This window comes from Malurus melanocephalus, unplaced genomic scaffold, assembly GCF_030028575.1.
Source record: "Malurus melanocephalus ecotype Western Australia unplaced genomic scaffold, MMel_1.1 scaffold_50, whole genome shotgun sequence".
NCBI classification, from domain to species: Eukaryota; Metazoa; Chordata; class Aves; order Passeriformes; family Maluridae; genus Malurus; species Malurus melanocephalus.
In genome coordinates, this window is record NW_026623282.1 from 1530724 (window position 1) to 1550241 (window position 19518).

At 37.1% G+C, this 19518-nt stretch overlaps 1 protein-coding gene across 1 annotated transcript in view; it reads right to left on the reverse strand.

Moving 5' to 3' along the window:
* Window positions 1-498: 498 nt before the first annotated feature.
* The window catches only part of ACOX3 (acyl-CoA oxidase 3, pristanoyl), a 31458-nt gene continuing 12438 nt past the window's right edge, over window positions 499-19518 (reverse strand). Inside the window, exons 8-18 of the mRNA XM_057365268.1 lie at window positions 15182-15278; window positions 14586-14768; window positions 13224-13346; window positions 11490-11610; window positions 10887-11006; window positions 9634-9747; window positions 8145-8260; window positions 5429-5603; window positions 4892-4959; window positions 4121-4207; window positions 499-1068 (exon numbers count right to left, since the gene is read on the reverse strand). Coding sequence (XP_057221251.1) covers window positions 949-1068; window positions 4121-4207; window positions 4892-4959; window positions 5429-5603; window positions 8145-8260; window positions 9634-9747; window positions 10887-11006; window positions 11490-11610; window positions 13224-13346; window positions 14586-14768; window positions 15182-15278 — 1324 coding nt within the window. The 3' untranslated portion in view covers window positions 499-948. The remainder of the gene's footprint in view (window positions 1069-4120; window positions 4208-4891; window positions 4960-5428; window positions 5604-8144; window positions 8261-9633; window positions 9748-10886; window positions 11007-11489; window positions 11611-13223; window positions 13347-14585; window positions 14769-15181; window positions 15279-19518) is intronic.

Sequence of the window (19518 nt, forward strand, 5' to 3'; positions counted from 1 at the left end):
AAGGTAGCTTTTATCCATTCTTCCAATGGGACTTTAAACAGTCACAGAATTTCAGGCTTTTTGTTTGYKTKKTTTTTTAACTGAAGTGTGTTGRGGGTGGTAATTTTAAAGTGACYTTRAACRTGTGGTGGCAAATTAACATTTAAGACTGCTCTTGGTCTGGCAAAGAAGGTATCTTTACTAAAAGAACATTCCTTTCAGCTAAAAACGAAGAGTCTGTGATTGTTTCCAACTTCCCACTTGTGAGCTAAGACAACACAGGGTGTGCCACTAATCAGAGCCGTCTTTTCACATTGCCAGGTTCCTTACAGTTTGGTTCCTTAGAACTGTGCAAGTTACAAAGCTCCCTAAAGCATCTCATGCCTCCAGGCATGGATACCTGGCTTTGTTATCATTGAATAAATTGCTTTTCCTTACCTCTTTTTTTTTTATGAAAGGCAATACAGGTTGGTTTTCTGGAATCTGAGAACAGGGGAGCAGAGTTGAAGATGCTCCCCAAATGTTGCCTCATTATCATCACAGTTAATACAGGTTGTGTCCAGCCTATTCTAAATTGTTTTTGATTTTATAAGCTTATTCATAATCCCTAGTGGCAAATGTTTTTAATTATTTACCTTCTGTAATATGAAAGTAACAACAAGAGACTGATTGAAAAATTTATTTTATATAAACTCTGCAAAGCAGAAAACATAATAAATCTTCATTTTTTAAAATTTAATTGAGTAAATATGTGTGGTGTGCAGACATATAGCTCTTGCTCTTGTCATTATAATGTTAACAGTCCCTGAGATCAAGTTGGACTCGATTTCAAAGTTATTTTAAAACTTGGCACCTCTCAATTGAAAATCTCTTCCATTTTCTTTGTTTGACATATGGTCTCATTTCTTCCTGATATTGGAAATAAGGTATCCATCTCAGGCCCATYCAGACTCTTACAAGTTGTTTGGTTTACAATCTTGACCTCAGCCTTCCTCTAACAGGTTTATTAATACAAAATTCTTCCCACCATGAAGGTCTGGTCAGAGTTTTGTTGCCTTGAAGGATCTCTCCCCACATATTTTTATATAGCTGCAAAATAATAATAAAAAAGGATTAATGCATACAGAAGAAACAAAGAAAACTTGCAAGATAAATTACTTAACTTACTGGTTGAAATGAGGTTTTGATTGAATTTCTAGATAACAAATGTGAATAATTACATACAGGCATGAATAAACAGAACAATACAGCACAAAATTTCAAGTACTGTAAACATCAGATTTCTGTGTAAATAAGAGAGGCCACCCTTAGCCTAAGAGCAGGAAACCAGCAACCTTTATTATTTMTTGCTTTCAACTTGGAGTTGTATTATCAAAGGCAGAAATTTGGAAGCAAGATTACATTAAGTTGATCTTTATTCTGTCCAAACCTGAGGACTGTATCTGAAAGCACTCATGGATGAGTGTTGTTATCTTTGCTTCATTACATTTTTGGAAAGTAACTCTCCCAGATGTGAACTGTCGAGTTGAGCAGAAGAAATTCCTCTCTCATAAGCAGATTGTTAATTTTTCATTGTACCAATCTGCAATTTTTTTGTGGAAGTTAAAAAGAAGCAAATTTTTCAGAAGTATAATTTTAGCAATATTTGTCAATTCATAATTAACGAAAGCTTAAAACTTTAATAACTTTATAGAAAGATCAGGAAAGAAAGAACATTCTCAGAAGTAAGAAAGTACCATATAATAAAGCATTAATGTAGTATAAAAGCAATCAGTAGGGTAAAAAGCTTTTTTCTGCATCAAAAGATGGTGTGGCCCTATATACCTGTGATGATTTAAACAAATACTGAAATATAATATATTTAATATTAAAGATATTTTTACCTTGATTCCATGGGCTAATATTAACCATTAACTCCATTCCAATTTTGATTAAATATTGTCTAAAAATTCTTAAATAATCCTGAAATAAATATGACAATTCCTTCATCTGCTTAGGTTGAGATTGCCAAAATTTCTATGGAGAAATTATACTTCAAAGTTTCTTTCAAAGAGAATCTGAATTCTTCTTTGTGGCTGAAAGCTGCCTATATAAAATTTTGAAACTTTTCCTCTGCTCCAACTATGATCGGTGGCTTACGGTGCAAGGCACTCCACTGCAGCACAACACAATTTATTCATTGCTATCTTTGCAACTTTTAAAACCCAATGCAAACATTCTACTCAGAACTACAGTATGGTAAAGGATAGATTATCCAAGTATAACAAAAGAATGAATTGAATTCAGGATAGAGAATTAAACATAGACAGTCAGGAGACAAGAATCTTTATTAAGTATTTTCTTTGAGTGAGGGATTGGCGGCCTGTTTCAAATTTCAGCTGAAAATATTTATACAAGTTGAAACCCACAGACTTACAGGCAGTTCAGAAAAYTTTCCTGAATTCTATAGAGCATGGGTTGCATAGCATTGATTGAAATTATTTTCTCAAGGATTCAATGAATTTATAAAAAATTTAGTACATGAGGAACTGTTCACATTCCTATGAGCATGCCTCACATATCATACTCCTGATATCAGTATCTAATATTGATGAGTCTCTGTGGCTTCTGCATTTGCAAGAGTTAAGAGCTAGCCAATGAGGAGCCAGCCAAATTCAGCACACGACAGCTTTATCAGCTGCTGGTAAGAAATCTCCAGGTGACTGCTAGAAACAGGACACTATTCTAGGAACAGCTCACTGTGTACTTGTATCATGTTTTCTATTTCTGCCTGTAGCATCTGCTTGAGACAGCAAAATGTGTTAAAATGGGCTTTTGGCCAATACAGATATTCTTGACATTCCTACAAAGGATGCTCCTTCTCTGAAGAGTTACCTTTGGAGCCTCCTTCCCATGACCTCTTGCATTAATTTAATCCTCAAAAACCTACAGAAATGGAAAAAAAGTTGGCAGTGGTGATGACAGACCTCTAGGAGATGGCTGGAGAGGCAGAGCCACCCTTTCCTGCCTCATTTGTAAGGACTGTGTTAACAAAGTGATCTTTGTCTCAGGTCAGCTYAGAAACATCTGCTCTGCCTTCTGTATTGCTTGATCACCATGGAAACAATGGGCAACTCTAGACAAGAAGTCCAAAGGAATACTGTAAATTATGGAGTCTGCATGACACAGCATTCCTGACAAACACCCTGGCAGTGTCTTCATGCTCCAGGGATTACCTACATCCTCCACCCACACCAACCCAAACTGCTGTACTGTGACACTKGTCACGACAGAATGGTTACCCCACAGCTTGGCCCTGATGAGTAGGTTTGGCCAGTAAGCAAGCATTTTGGTTTGCTGAGACTTYGGAGTAAAATGCAGATCTTGAAATACATCAAAAAAAGGCAGGGAGGGATGAGGAGCTGTTGCAGCCAACTCCATGGTGCACTCACATCCTGAGTCCTGCTTGCACAACTGGTTATGACACTTCAGAAAGGACATGGCAGAAGCAGAAAATACACAGAAGGAAAACAAGGTCTGTTAGGGGAATGAAAAGACTCCCACAGATAGTAAATATGCATGGACTGGGACTAGGATGTATTTTCTCACAATACTCATAATTAAATTGCAGAATTGATGGTGTGATATAAGCCAAATTACATCTGAATTTGAAAATGGATAAAAAAAAATGGAGAATGATAAACAGAATGACACAAACAGAACCAATGACATGAGACATCTCTTACACTGCCAACAGCTGAGACATCAGGGAAAGCACACCTCGCTTTTTTAACTTTTCATGGTGTTCTCTTTGGCCATCCTTTTCTGTCAGAGAATTTTGTGAAGTGAATCCAGTATGGCCATTCTTATTCTCTTAACTCTTGCTTTGTGTAACTACACCAAAAAATTCCTCTCAGCCTTTTTTTTTGGTTCAGTGCACAGATGCCCACAGAACAACACTGTACAAGTTTCMCATTGAAGCTTATCTCCAGTAAAAACTAATTTTCTGCTGACATCAGTTTAACTCTGGTAGTATTTTCCATGGAAAAGGTGTCTTTCTTTTCTTTTGCACTTGTGAAATATTTTGAATATATTAAGGCTATTTACAGGCAATAACCTTCYKCATGARTAAACTTAAAAATTTTACAATGGGTTTTCTTACCTCTCCATTTGCTTTACCAATGGCAGAATTGAGAATGAAGTCGGGAGGAGCAAAGACATCAACCAAGGCAACTGCATCATCTTTCAACTGTTTAAAACCAAAAGACACAAACGTTTGGCAACTTCTGTACTTGTCGATGACTGAACTACAGAGCAGCATAAAAATTATTTCCATAAAGTACCAGCTTTGATAATTTAAGAGAACTCCACAATAAGTAGCCTAGATTTATTCTGATTTTTTCACTCCCAGGGTAACTGCYGAAAGAGACTGTATTTTAAATGTTTTCTTCCTTTACCTAGGGGGTTTTAAATACATTTCAATCAACATGGTCCTGTTTACACACATAAACACACATATTTTTGGACTTAAAAATATAACGCTTCTTTGAAATTTTGCTGACCTGCAAAGAATATGTTGCAGTTTGGAAAGCTTTTGTGCTAAAAAAAACCCCAAAAAATCACAAGCTAACTCAAAAGAAAAAGAACTGGATTGAAATATTTCACTACCTGTCCAATGAAGACTGCAAGACCACAAATGCTATGGCGTTATTTTGTAGGACATGTTGTTTTCCACTTACTGGTTAATAAATTAAGACTAGATTCAGGATCAATGAGTTGCTAAACTTTACAGAAAATGATTCAGAAACCATTAATGTAATATCCTGCTAATTTGCCCCTTGAAGTATGAAATAATCTGATGACCATAAATCATGTATCTGATTTTTAGTATTTATATACTATGTTATTACTTAATCACAGTAAACAGGCTTACCCTGTAGCAGAGCTCCAGAATAGCATTCTGAATAAATCTCCCAGGCTGCTCACCTGAAGCATAGCCASCTGAAAAACATTCCCAGGGAAGCTTATACCAGTTGAGATGACACTGATACAAACTTGCAAAGTTCATGAGTTCAGTAGTCAAGAGACTAAGTAGCAGCACCCGTGTAATTGAACTGACAATCTTTCATTAATGAGCCRACTTCAAAACTGTTAATCCAAGCTATGCAGAGCCTTTTGCAGTAAAAGCTACACCACAGCATCTTGCTCCTATCCCTCATCATCACACACAAGCACTGGATCACAGCAAAACTTGTAATTGCTCCATCATCTCTGAGGTTAGAGGGAGTGTTTGGGTTAATTTTTCCCTGCAGATTCCTCCTCCTGAAAATTTGGTCAAGAATGATGGYTTTATATTAAACAAGCAGTAACGAAGTCCTCTAATGTAAATCCTTGCTAGGATTCCCTGCCCCTACCAAGTTAGCACTTTTACAAAGTGACATGCATAACATATTGAGGGAGCTGATCTCACCTTGGTAGAGCACAGCCAGGTGTTTACTCAAGGACCAGAGCCCATAGAGAGCACTGAGAYTCTTTAGCACTGGCTGCAGAGCCGTTGGGACGCTGGGATCGTGGGTGTAGTCGTGGTAGCGCTGTAAAACCGTTTGCTCAATAAAAGCAATGGCCAGAGATCGGCAGTAGTACACCTTAGGAGACAGAAGAAGGACACTGAGTAACAAAATCCAAAGAACCAATCCTCAGCCTGTGCAGAATGGCCTTGGTCTGAAGTTAGTCRAGTTCTGTTGATTTAGGTGTGATGACCTGGCTTGAGACCAAAGAAATTCTAAGAAGAAACAGTAGGATAAAATACCTTCCACAATGTCTTTGCAAACATTATGAAATGCCTCATGAAATGCCAAGAAATAAGATTGCATGCCTATTACCAGTGTAATTTGGCAGTTGCACCCAGGCTTTATGGGATCAAGGAGCTACATCAGAGAGAAGACACTGTAAAATCACATTTGCTGTTTTTAGGATTGTTAATAAACCTATATAACTCTCAGAGGAAAAAAAGTAGGTTCATATTTATTTAAAATCTTGCAGAGTTTAATAAAGAGGATAAATTTTTCCTATTGAAAACTTATTACAGTCCCTTCAAATAATAAACAAAAATCTGATCATGTCAGCATCAGGATTCTGTTGATGGACTGCAACAGATTGCAGTTTTGAAGGAACTATTCAACTAGTCCTTGCCAACTATCTGATGAGAAAGACAAATCACCAGTAATTGTTAATGCAGTATAAAACTTTAAGTGATTGTCCTTACACAGAAACCTTSTTTACGTTTATATACTTCACCTTTACTACATGTGCTACCACGAAATAGACTGCTGAGTGACAACAACCTTACTTGGTGAACAAAATAGGAATATGAAACCACTGCTGCCATGGCTGACTCTTTGCAATGCTGTATKTCATGTTTGTTTTTAGCCCATTTGTTAAATGCAAGGTGTTTAATTTTTCTCATTTAGAATGAGTTGATTAGTTGGTTTTTTTCTTCCTTTTTATACTTGCATTTAAATGCAAGGATACTTTCATTATCCTTGCATTTAAATCCACTGCAGCATGTAAAAAAAGCGTATTCCAAAGATTGCTGTCTCTCTCAACAGCTGTCCTGTGGCATACTRATGTCCAAGCTCAGATACATGAACAGCAAAATATACATCTATTTTCTGCAGGATAAAGGAGGACTACCTCCTTACTAGATGGACTTTTTGAGGTAAGAATGTCAATTCCCTAGTGAGAATGAAATAAGTTTTAAAATCACAAATGAAACATTAAGAATTATTTTCTTGTATTTCTCCTCTATAATTCTATATCCCTCTTTATCTGTGCTTGCACTTGTGTATTGTTTCTATTGAGMTGCCCCCAAACTAAAATAACCTAGGGATAGGCTAGGATTCTCTCCCAGATCCCCCACAGCATGAATAAATATTTTGTCAGTCAACCACCGGACTGACAGAGAAGTGTTTCTTCATGCCCAGAAAGTTTTAAATCAAATACGTACATGTSTTCAAAGCACAGCTTGTAAATAATTTTCAGATGTTTTTGAGGCATAACATTTAAAATAAAAATTCCTGCTGTCCTGAGGATGAGTTGTAGGGAGAAAAGAAAACCTAATAACCTGAATTATATCAATGCCCATCTCAAAAGCATTTGTGTGCCTGAGGATGTTTGAATTTTAAATATAATAGAAAAGACAACCTTCACACTTCTGGGCACACCACTCTCTCTGAAGAACTGGCCCCAGCACCAGCTTCACCAAAACCTGGCCAATCGATAGGCAATCAGAYTGGAATTTCTGGCAATTCCCATTCTGGATGTGACCCTGAAGAGTTTCTCTAATAAGCTGCTTTTAGGGTAAAAACAGGAAAGATTTTCTCCACTCTACCAGCTGTTTCACTCTGTTGAAGCCAGGCTGGCTCTTTCTAGGTGCAGAGTTGAATATTCCTTCTGGCTGTTTTTTAATGAGCTTTGCAGAGAAGGTGAATGACACTGACCATCTTCAGGGAGCTGATCTTTCTCAGTGACAAATGACAAGTGCTCTTTCTTTGGATGTGAGTCAGTTTTTCTCATGGAGGTAGCAGAGGAATCTAGTGAGCTTGGGGATATATACTGAAATTTGGAGCTAAGCCATTCCTAGCTGTTAAAACTCTTGGGTGAGAGTGGATCTGCTATATGTAAATTGTCAGTGTTTCCTTTTCAGGTTCCAATGCTGTCAGTCTGGTATCTTTCATGAGTACTTTTCACTATAGGAATTAGAGAGGAAAAAGACCTATTAGGTCATCTAGTTTACCTACCTGCCAGAGARAGATTCTTTCCTACAGTATGTATTTGGCCACAAGCACAGATGGAGAAGTAATAATCAGATGCTGCAGTGTATTTAATACTAGCAGATTTAGTCTTCAGAAGTTGTGCTATCAAAATTGCAGACATCACACAGCATATGCCTGCAACTTTTCTGAAGGGAAATATGTCCTGGAAGACTTCTGCTGATGGTAACAGTCCTCCTGTTATCATGTTCTATGCAATGCACATGGTCAGGTATTAAGTGTTATTAGTTATTTGACTTGCTGCTTTATGGTTGAGGAAATTGTACTTCATGACACAAGAAGATAAAACCAACAGAAACTGACAGACTTGGATGAAAATAAACAAGTGAAATAAGAAAGATTAATAAGTATTACCTGACAGTTGTTTCTTGCCTCAAAATCACTCAGCCCAGCCTGCTTCTGTTTATTCATTTTCAGGTCACTTTCTCGGAGCAGGTAGCAAACCAGCCATTTATAAGCTGCTAAAGGAACTATGAAAAAAGAGAAAAGCAAAATCCTTAACATTCACATTTACAGTACAAGAAGCCAAATGCAAATTCTAGTGCAGTCTGAGATTTTGTTACTTGAGATGAAAAGTGAAAGCATTAGTTAATCAATGAATCAATTAGTTAAGTGACACGACACTTCATCTGTTACTGTTATACAGTAAGTATTTTGGAAGGACAGTCAGATTGTGAATGTACAGGGAAGATGTAACTGTGTCTTGCCATACACTACTTCAAATTGACCCCAAACTGGAAGAGACAGTATATCCACAGATCAGTTGAGACCTGTTACTTGAATAAATTTTTTAGCTTGCTATGTTTTTTCCTTATTAAGACTTAGGCCTACAAGGTACAAAATCTCTTTTGAGAGCACAAGCAGAGAAGACGATCCACCATTATTGGAAGCATGTGACTTGAAACATCGTTTTCACTGGTGGCTGAATGCAATCACATTTAAATTACTAGCTYTGTATAATTGTGTCATATTTCTAGGGCAACCTAGAAGTATTAAGGTAGGAAGTCATTCAGCATCAAGTCCTTGYATGAACCCTCTTTGCTTGTTTYTTAGCTGAACGTTTAATGTAGCATRTACTTTAGGGTATTGAGAGTGTTTACACGCTGCCTAAATTTAGCATCTGAATTAACAGATCAGTTGCTAACAGAATGGAATAATAAACAGATTCAGGTATTTTTTTAAACTATGGTCTGTTTCAGGAGGGTATTATAGGAGAGGAGAGACCATGCGTTATTGCTCTCTCATTATCTGCTGGTACTCCTTTTAATTTTTGCCTCCAAGAGCCAATCTGGGCCCACACTGATTAACAAATGGGAACAGCATCTCATGTCATACTTGATTTGATTATAACAAAGCAGGAAAACAGCATGGAACTCTTTTTCCACCATTACTCATTTTTCTCTATACAACCAAAAGCAACTGTCAGAGGCAGAAAAACTTCATGCCTTTTCAACATAGTCGTAAATCCCTTGTATGGTTTTCTAAAAGAAGGTATTTTAGTGATAGAAGTGATAGAAGATAGTGTCAATCAATCTCCTTAGAACTGAAAATAGCATTACAATGGTGAAAAACCCTAACTCAGAGATGTTATTTTRGAGGAACAAAGGAGGAAGAAAAGTATCTGATGCTATCCTCCATTTTACAAATGAWGTTGGGGAAAATAGAATGTATTTTGAAATGTGAACTGTGTTCTTAGTATAATAAAACACATGTAATAAAAAAATGTCAGCAAATATGACAAATATCTAAYAAGTAGGAAAGGCTGAATCTCAAATCTCTGGATCCTTTCCCTTGGAAAGGAATTTAGGACTCTAGAATCAGTTTAATAACAGCAGAAGCCTACCTGAAGAGTCCATGCATTSTTCAACACTAATGGCTGTGAATTTCCAGCCAAGGATATGATGGTAGTCTTGCAAAAAGTTTATTGTTCCCAAAGGGGATTCAAATGGAGCTTTATCTGAAATACAGAGAAAATAAAAATGATTTATGAGAAAAGAAATCAGACTTTTTGGAACTAAAAGCCTATTACAAAGCCATGCATACACTTGACAGGCCAGATGCAATTGTAATATTTATTTTATTATGGCCTAGCYCAGCCAAAAGAGGACTGGTGGACAAGCATGGAAAAACCTGACATCATTGCCTATAATTATTCCCTATAAGATTCAGCTCCAGTTGCTGAGTTTTCCAGCTCGGTAAGATGCTAGTGAAACTCATTGCTGGAAAACTGAAACAAAATCTAGGAAACTACAAGATTTGATGATGGATATTGCTACAATATGAACTGTCTCAAGTAAAATAAACAGACTTATGATGACTCTACCAAAACAGAATCATAGAATGGTTTGGGCTGGTAGGTATCTTAAAGATCATCTTCCTCCAACCATCCCATCCTGGACAGGGACACCTTCCACTAGACCAGGTTGCTCCAAGCACTGTCCAATCTGGCCTTGAACACTTCCAGGGATGGGGCATCCACTAYTTCTCCAGGCAACCARTGCCAGTGTCTCATCACCYTTGCAGRGAAGAATTTCTTCCTAAAATCTAATCTAAATCTCTCATCTTTTAGTTTAYTTTCCTTTTGGCCCACCACTATCTGCCCATGTAAAATGTAGCTCTCCCTCCTTTTTATAAATATTGGAAGGCCATAATAAACCTTCTCTTCTCTAGGCTGAATGCACCCAATTCTCTCAGCCTCTCTTCACAGCAGAGGTGCTCCAGTCCTCTGAGCATCTTGGTGGCCTCCTCTAGATMCTCTCTAACAGGTCCCCATCCTTCCTGTGCTTACGACTCTAGACCTGGATCCACTACTGAGGTAATTCCATTAAACTAAACTGTACTTCTTAGTGTGTAAGATATGGCTTAACCTTATTAGAGGCAGCAAAACACCTAGCTAGCTTCTGAAAGACAGRACAAAGAATATTCCTTGCATCAAATATTTCTGCATTGTGAATGTACCATATGATGGAGTCTGAAGCATATTCATTATGCTCCACAGAATTATTAAATGATTGTCAGTTGCCTTCAGCATGAAATTACCTAATTCCATTAGCTACACACTTTGATCCAGCATAASACTMCACARKSAAAACATACCYCTTATGCAATTCATCCAGCTCATYAGGTAGTTGCTGGTTTGCTGAAGCAGGACGTTGTTATCTCCCTCATATGTGCAGTTKGGATCATTGTCATTCCGGATATCACCCAGACGATTCACTTAACAAGAACAAGTGCACAGTTGAACACATTGCAATGTATTAGTAGAAGCTAAGAGAGATTAAATAATTATTCTGTGACAAAATGCAAGAGAGTTATCTGTTTCTGTAGGAAAACTATTGTTACAAACAGATGAACTTGAAAATTCACCTATTAGCTTGTACAGTAAAGATTTTAGAAAAGTGTGGCATTCAACTTACAAGAGGAATTTTAATTTATAAAGTCTGCATCTTTATCTTTGAAACTGAGGCTGAATTACTTGTACAGTCTGTCCAAATGCTGGTGCAGATCCTATACAGGTTTAGGGTTTTTTTTTTTTTTGATGACTTTAGGTGTGAAATAAAATTTARAAGTATGGATATGAGGATAAAATACTTTCTAAACACATTGCTAAAATTAAAATCACGACACAACAGTAATTGAGGAACACATCAAAATAACCATTCTCTTTCTGATSAGTGCATGCAGTGGTCTGTAACTTACTGGCAAGGTACCCATGTCCTCCACAAGCTTCTCGGCACTCCTGGGCTGCCTGCTGAGCAGTCCAAGATGCCAGGGGTTTGCTGGCAGCAGATAAAGCATGAATCTCACGTCCCAAATCAGTCTTTGAGAAAAACAAGTTATAAATGAGTGATAATTTTTATACAAAGTAAGTTGGTGACCAGTTAAAGTCACAGATATGTGTACTCCTTTATAATAAAATGGCAATACAGTAACTGACAATACAGGCATAAAACTTTCTGAGATCTATGCAAGTGCAAAGCGTTTTTTTTTTTTGGTGACTCAGAAAAACTCTATCCTGAGGAACCTTCAAGCACCAACTTTTTTACATGGGACAGCAATAATTTGTGTCAGGTAAGGGCCACATGGGTGCATGTTAGCTCAGTGGTGCCAGCTAGCACAGCACTGAATGAGTCAGYTCACCACTGGCCAACCTTTCCATCCCAAAAATAGAGAGGTAGGTGGTTGAAGGTGTCCTGTCCAGAAAAAGCTTCTATCTGTTCTGTGACATAAGCAATATCTCTCTCCCCAGCCAGTGATGGGATATTTATATTTATTGTCTTACACAGTTTTCACTGATCTTTTAAGCATCAGTTTTGCAAAGAGTGGGAAAATTTCTATGTACACCCTCGGTGATTCCAGAGAATCACAGTAGTTGCATTTACATAAACTCTATTGACCCTCCTTTGAAAATACATTTGGAATTCTGGTTTCTGGAGACAGGGACTTCATACAACCAAAGCTTGTTTAAAAGCACCTCCCTGGCTGATTTTGTTTAAAATCTCCCGTAGAACAAAGGAAATTTATAAAGATTACATTCTTAAAATTTTCAACTCTTTTCAAAGAGTTTCTTTCCCATCATGATTTTTTTCCTGATAGCCTCTATTTTCCCTAAGATTAGTGACTGCACTGAAGACATACAGAGATGAACTATTAGGTAAAAAAAATCAAATAGATTCTTCTGTGATTTGTGCAAAGAAGAGAAATTAAAATAGCCCACCATTAGTACAAAAGTATTTCACAAGCTTTACTTTAGCTGCAAAAAGCTTGAGGATTTAAGTAAGACCAGAGCAACACACAGCCAGGGTGTAGGCCCTAAAAATTTATATTGTCAGAAATGATAAAAATAAATAAAATTTACATTCTATAAACACACCACACTGCAGTTGATTTTATTAAGAATCAGTCCTTGCATGGAGACTGATATATTAAACTACTTCCTCTGTAAAAGGATGACTTCCAGTGGGCTGTGGATGAAAAATTCAAAAGTTGACTCAAAAGTCAACTTTTTTCTCTAAAAATATTTATTTTAAKGCATGAATTTGAATTGCAAACTCGAGCCAGACCCACGGAGCCTGTGAAGGAATTAAGAGTACTACAATTTCAGAAAATCTTTGATAGATCTCCCTGCAGAATCRTTTACAACAGTTATAAGCTGAATTTACACCATTATAATATATTAATGATAAAAATTCTGCAAGAGAACGTAAACTTTAATCCCACAGAAATCAATAAAACTTTAATCACTACATCAAAACTAATTTGAATGCTTTTCTAAATGCAGCTTTAATCAGTACTTTGTATGTGCCATATTTGTGAGACATTATCATTCTTGATCTTAAGAGATCCTAAGACTTCTAAACAGGTCCTCCATTTAATGATTTACAGTTAATTATAGTAAGAACTCAGTGAAGAAGAAATSTGTAAATATCTCACCTGTCTCTGATTCCTTTGCTTTGTCAATACACCAGCAAAAAACTCAACAAAGTTCTCAAAAAGGGACTTTGAGAAATGATCTAAGGCATATGCAGCAGCCAGATAAGGCAAAAGACGCCATTGCTGGAAAAAMATTAAATTGATTTGATCACAAATTGATATATGTTTTTAACATTTATTATTATATTGAACCAATCCATTAATTTTTACTGTGCTTAAAATGGAAAATTGCTTAATGGAGAAGAGAGCAATAATCACCTATAATTTGATTAATTATGTTAYAAGTAGTTATTGTTCTCTTTATACTAAAGTTATGGATATATTATTTTAGTTCTCACAGTTTATGAATGGGCAATAAGCATTCTGTTAAACCAGGGAAAAAGTTCACTGAAGCTTTGGGGACCAATGACATATTTTCACCCTGTGTTTATAAAAAGTCTGGCATGCCAGGTTCAGTCGTGATTCATATGTTTCTTCAGTATGAACATGACAGAGGTTGTAACCATTTCACGGGGCTYATGAAGGAAAAGAAAAACTGCTTGAAAGTCTTCGTGGTAAAAGAAGCAGGGAATGAGTGTTTCAGCAAGCAGAACCCACAGAACATGCCAAAACTGGGAAAAATTGAGAGACTCAAAGAGAGGAGGAGAGCAGACCCTGGCTTATTCAGAAATGGGGAAGGAAGGGTCAGTTTGTAAAAACTCATGAAGTCTTTCAACATTGCAAGGTAAGTGTCAACCTGGAAAAAGGCACCCACATTTCAAAGACAAACTTGGCAGATTTGTTTTCAGCACTTCTTATCTATTAACCTTTGTCATTCAGCAGATCTGAGTTTGCCCTTTTTCTAAGTTACTCTACATATACTTGTCCGTTTTTTTCAGAGCTAAAAGTGATTTTCATCTGCATAAACTGCAAGTAAACCTTGGTTATAATCCTCTTCAAATCAGTAGTAGCTTGAGGCTTCTCCACAATGAATGCAGCACACGGGCCACAAATGAGAAAATTAGTGTAGTAGCAAAAGAAGCACTGATGTTTTTAAACTAATACTACTTTCTACATCTGCATGTAAGACAGTCTTTCTCTGAAAAGGTTACTCTTTTAGAAGACAAATGTTTCTAAATGTATATCAGAAAAACATTTTTTTTTTTTGGTTTTGCTATTCCAAGAATTTGTGTTAAAAGCCTGGTCATGGCAGGAGAAGGTTTTGAGTTAGAATAAACCCCCACAGTTGTACTAGAATTATGCTTCAGGTGACACAGACAACTTTAATTTCACTAACTCCAGAGTCACTACTGTGATCTGCTGTAGCTCTGAATCCAAGTTCCATGATATAAAAGTCTTTAGGTTGAATTCCAAAGTATTTACCTGTGTTTGGTATTCAAGGACAGGTATTTCTTCATCCTCAGTTGGTCCAAACTGTCGGCGAGCTGCTGAGAAGCGAACGGCTATTACCAAGGCAAGCTTTAAATTGGTGGTGGAAACTGCTGTGATTACGGTTCTGCCAGCAGACAAGGCTCCCAAAGCTGCACTGAAATGCTCCTTAMCATYCTGAATGAAYAGAAGRCACAGAATGAATGTTGAGGCTAACRTTTCATTTTACCCCCATAAAGATGCAACTGGGTACCGTGATCAGAAGCAATTTTGCCAGTTTATTTCTTGACTCATTCAGATGAGGTAGTCAGGCAAGACTCAGAATAGTCTTGTCTGAACATAATCCAACTTTAACTCTTTGGGATCAGTGGGATCATGCAAAGAACATGAAGTTCAGTAAAGTCATCAAGGTGAGTTAAGACATCTCTGAAATGCAATTAAAAATCTGACATTCATATCTCATGTGAAATTRTCAACAGCCTTATTTAAGTTCAKGTATCCAGTACTTTCCAACATAAGAGGYTCATTGCTCTGACTCTTAACCTACTTATACCTATGTATATTTAATGAAGAAAGACCTTGTTTCATACCTTGACTGAACTTGAGTACTTCCCCTCAGCTGTGATATTTCCAGTTAAATTCAGTATGTTTTCTTTTGGTATCCTGACATTGTGGAACATGGCAAATCTGTTTAAACAAATGCACAAACTGTATAAAATCTATGTCTACGTAGTCTGAGGTGTTTATAGTACAGAAAAAGGTCACAAGAAAGAAAGGATTGCAAAATTATTTCAGGCACGTCAGTGAAGTGAAAACTGCCCATCAAGCCTGGTGGGCAATTTTAGGGAAGTATGCCAGGGACAACAAAGACTTTCAGACTCAGAGTAGCAAAATAAATCCAAGAAGAAAAATTATTTGTTATAACTCTTCTGATTTTTATTTTTCTGTTTTAAATAGATGATGTTTACAAAACCAAAACCAAACACTTAATTGACTCTAGGAGACCATTTCAGCAGCTTGTAAGTAAAGAAGTAGTGGAAGGATGAGCAATGTATCCTGGTTGAGGGAAGGGACAAGTAAAGTTACTAGTTAGAGACCTTGTACACAGGCAGCTTGACAGGTACTTTCACTTCCACCTGAGAAACCTGAACAGAATTCTCAGGCTGCATGACTTAGGCTCCCTAGGTTGATATTTCAGCTGCCAAAGAGCTTGGGAAGAGGAACAACTTCCTTCTCTTGCCTAGAATGTGACTGGGCCACTCTGACTCCAAATAATTCCCTGCCCCAACCRATTCTGCAGAACTGTATTCTTTACTGAGGTGTTGTTTAGTCCAGTCTGGAGACTGCTTTGGAATAGAGACACTGTATATTTTTATGAGTCTAAAACAYAGATCTGTAAGGCTCGCTCATTCTACTGCAATACAAAAAGGACATAGCTGAGATAGCTCCCTGAAAAGGAACTGAAAGGAAAATTTTCCTTTGTTTAAACTCCAATTAGGAATTCTGTTCCACAAAAATGTGGTATCTGAAAAAGGAAGAGCAGGATAACCCTTTCTAAATTGCAGCACTCTAGCAGGAATAAAGGGGGAATTTCTTAGGATAGGAAAAATGTCTTTGAGTATTCATATTTTTAAGGAAGAAAGTGATTGAACTGCTTCACCCAAATGGACAACACAATTTGGCACAATAGCAGCTGTATCAACCCCACTCACAAATATCTCACTATCTAATAGCATTTGAAAAGCTGTATTTGTAATCAAAGAAAATTCCCTTTTCCTGCCAATAAAGGCTGATCTATTTAATATGGCTCATGAGAGCCAGGTCTTTCACATTAAYAAATTACATAAGGGCTGCATTGCTTTTAAATTATGAGTTGTTTCCAAGGAAACATATCTGAAAACTGATTTTTATTCAGCCTTAAGATACACASTATTTTCAGACACGGAGAAAGGCGTGCTATCCTAAGAACCAGCTGCCTCAACAATGCTAATAAGTGGTTTGTTAAAYGCCAGTTTCAGTGAGACAAAACTACCTGGTAATAGAAGAAAATTCAAAATTGTCAAAAATCTGAGTTCCATCTTAATACTTTTTCATATCACTGAAAATAAAAAAGCTYATTAGAAAGATCTTTTGGTTCAATTCACATTCTCTCCTCCCTATATCCCAAATACAATCACAACTAAAACYGTACAACCAATATTTTTAAGCAATAGGATGCATCCTAGAACCAACATGAGATTTYCMATTATTATTACTCATTACTTTAATTACATRAAGARTGTGTGTGGCAAGGTTCAGGTCTCTAGCTWGCACTCTTTTTCACAGTTGCTATACCTCCACAGAATTCCRAGAAGATGCTTCCTCCTAGGACCTTGCAATGCAAGCAAAAGGCAGGAAGCTACAAATACAATCTTGTTCATAATTAGTGAAGCAGACACTAATTACTGAAGAATATTTTCCTGACAGGAAATATGCCTGCCAGGCACAGCACACCAGCAGCTAATCAATGGCAATTTTTTACAAGCCATTAGAACAAATGAGAATTTTAAGAAGAAGTTAGTGATGAAAGTAAGGGAGCCCATAGATGTTTACAAGGATCCCTCCCAARTAGAAGGGATGCATGGAAGAAAGCAATGAAATATTACTTTATAAAGCAATTGAATAGGTGATAAAAACTGGAATCATAAACCAGACTAAAGGAGGAGTTGACCTAACAGAGAGAGGATAGAACCTTTGGGGCACTGATTAGGGAGACACTTCAAAGGGCTCCAGTTCTTGGGCCTTCTCTCTGCAAATACGCTGAGCCCTGTATGTGATGAGCGATAAGATTCACGGTAGCAATCATAGAATCATAAAGGCTGGAAAACATCTCCAGTATCAGAGTCCAACCACTAACCCAGCAGCACCGTGTTCACCACTAAACCACGTCCCCAAGTACAACATCCACATGTCTTTTGAACACTTCAAGTGATGATGATTTCACACCCTCCCTGGGCAGCCTGTCTCAATGCCTCAGCACTCTTTCAGTGAATAAATTTTTCCCACTACAAAATCTAAACCTCCCCTGGTACAACATGGGGACATTTCGTTTTGTTCTGTCATTTGTTACCTGGGAGACAAGGAGAATTAATAAAAAGGCAAATTATCCTGTGTCATGTGTTGTGTTTTACACCGTAGTGATTAGTTCAATTCACTGACCAAAGCTGTGCAGTTGTAGAAAACTTTTTATATTGACAAGTGCCTTGAGACTCAAGTGTTCATAAAATTCAAATTCAAATTTACTGCTTTATAAATCTATATACCAATTACTTACTTTTAGGAATTCCAARACTACAAATAATGAATATGTGACAGATGTGTGCTGAATAAAACTCCCAAAATTACCTGAACAGTTTTACCCACTTTCACTTGCTGTGATACWATCCCAAACAGTTAAATCTATGGGAAGTCTTTTGCTGGAAAGAGTGAGAAACCTTCAAGAAACTTTCCCTGTAATCTGTAACACAAATACAAGGAAGCTAATTCTACACCACATGAAAGATGACCTAGAATTATTATGATTAAAAACTACATGCACACCCTTCTTTAACAACTTCTTTTGCAGCTAGTAAACCAGAATGCCGAATTTCCTATCATTACGCAGCCTACTTTTTTTTAAATCAAAATGAATTCAAGTAACAGGTTTTGAAAGTTTAGATTTTTCCCCTTGATATTATCCATTACAGACACATTATATAAGAAATGTGGATATGCATATCAGATGGCAAAGACTTTAAGAAGCAAAGGAGTGGCAGAACTAGCAATTAAAAATTCAACAGAAAATTTCCATGTGTAAAGAAATCAGTTATTTTGCCTATAAGCACCAGTGTTGAAAATAAAAGCAGAACCTCACAGGACTGGTGGGTTAAGTGACCTTAGATTGCTGCCAACTGCTGTTATGCTCCAAGAACTTTGCTACTGGGAATTGTTAGACATACTGGCCAACTGGAACTTGATATTGGAACATATTAAAAATAAATAGTAAGATTTAATGAAGTCAACGATCATGYCTTTAATGGTTATTAGCCTAGAAAGCATAGACTTGGCCCACATCTGTCAATGCATTTAGGGGAAAARTCTCCTTAAAGAATTGAAGAAATATCCTACAATAATGGAACTGTATACACAGTCATGGGGATATCATGTACCAGCAAGTTTGGAAAATGGCTAAATTTCACACAGTGATGACAAGACCAGAGRTTTGAAAACTGCCCTTCTTAGGGCCTCTTTAGTGTGGCAAAGAGGGTGACTGAGATTAAGACCTCTCAGCAAGACAGACAGACAGCTGTCATTTTAAACAGATATCACAGGACTCTACAGCAATGTGCAATTTTGCATCATGTAGCCACAATTTTTTACCACAGATAAAAAAAAAAAAACTGTATCACACAGATTTCTACCAAGAACAGCTGAGCATAGTGAAGTGCCACTCCAATAGTAGCATTCTTGTTTCAGTTCCTTGGCCAGTGGTTTAGGGAACATTTCAAACTACATTAATCTCACTGAGTTTAAATCATGCAATAGTAATTCATCTGGTGTGCAGTAATGCTGATAAAAGAGCAGCTGGAAAAGCTACAAGCTTCTTTTGCCAGTACTAAAGTAATAAACTGTTACCTACAGTACCAATACTCAAACACGCTTTGGCGAATTTCAGACTCACTAAARTGCCTTTTCTGCCAGCTTTGGTCCCTGGCTACCTTAGAGATGGTGCAATGTCACCAACCAGACTTCCAGCCTGAAACAGAAAGCAGGGGAATGGTAGTGGAAGGCTGTGAGTCAGTTGATCTCATGGCTGTTTATGGGATACAGTAAACATTGGGAAGAAAAACATTTTGGTGGTTTGATGAAAAAGTTGCAGAAGAAAATAGCCACATATCCTAGACCGAAG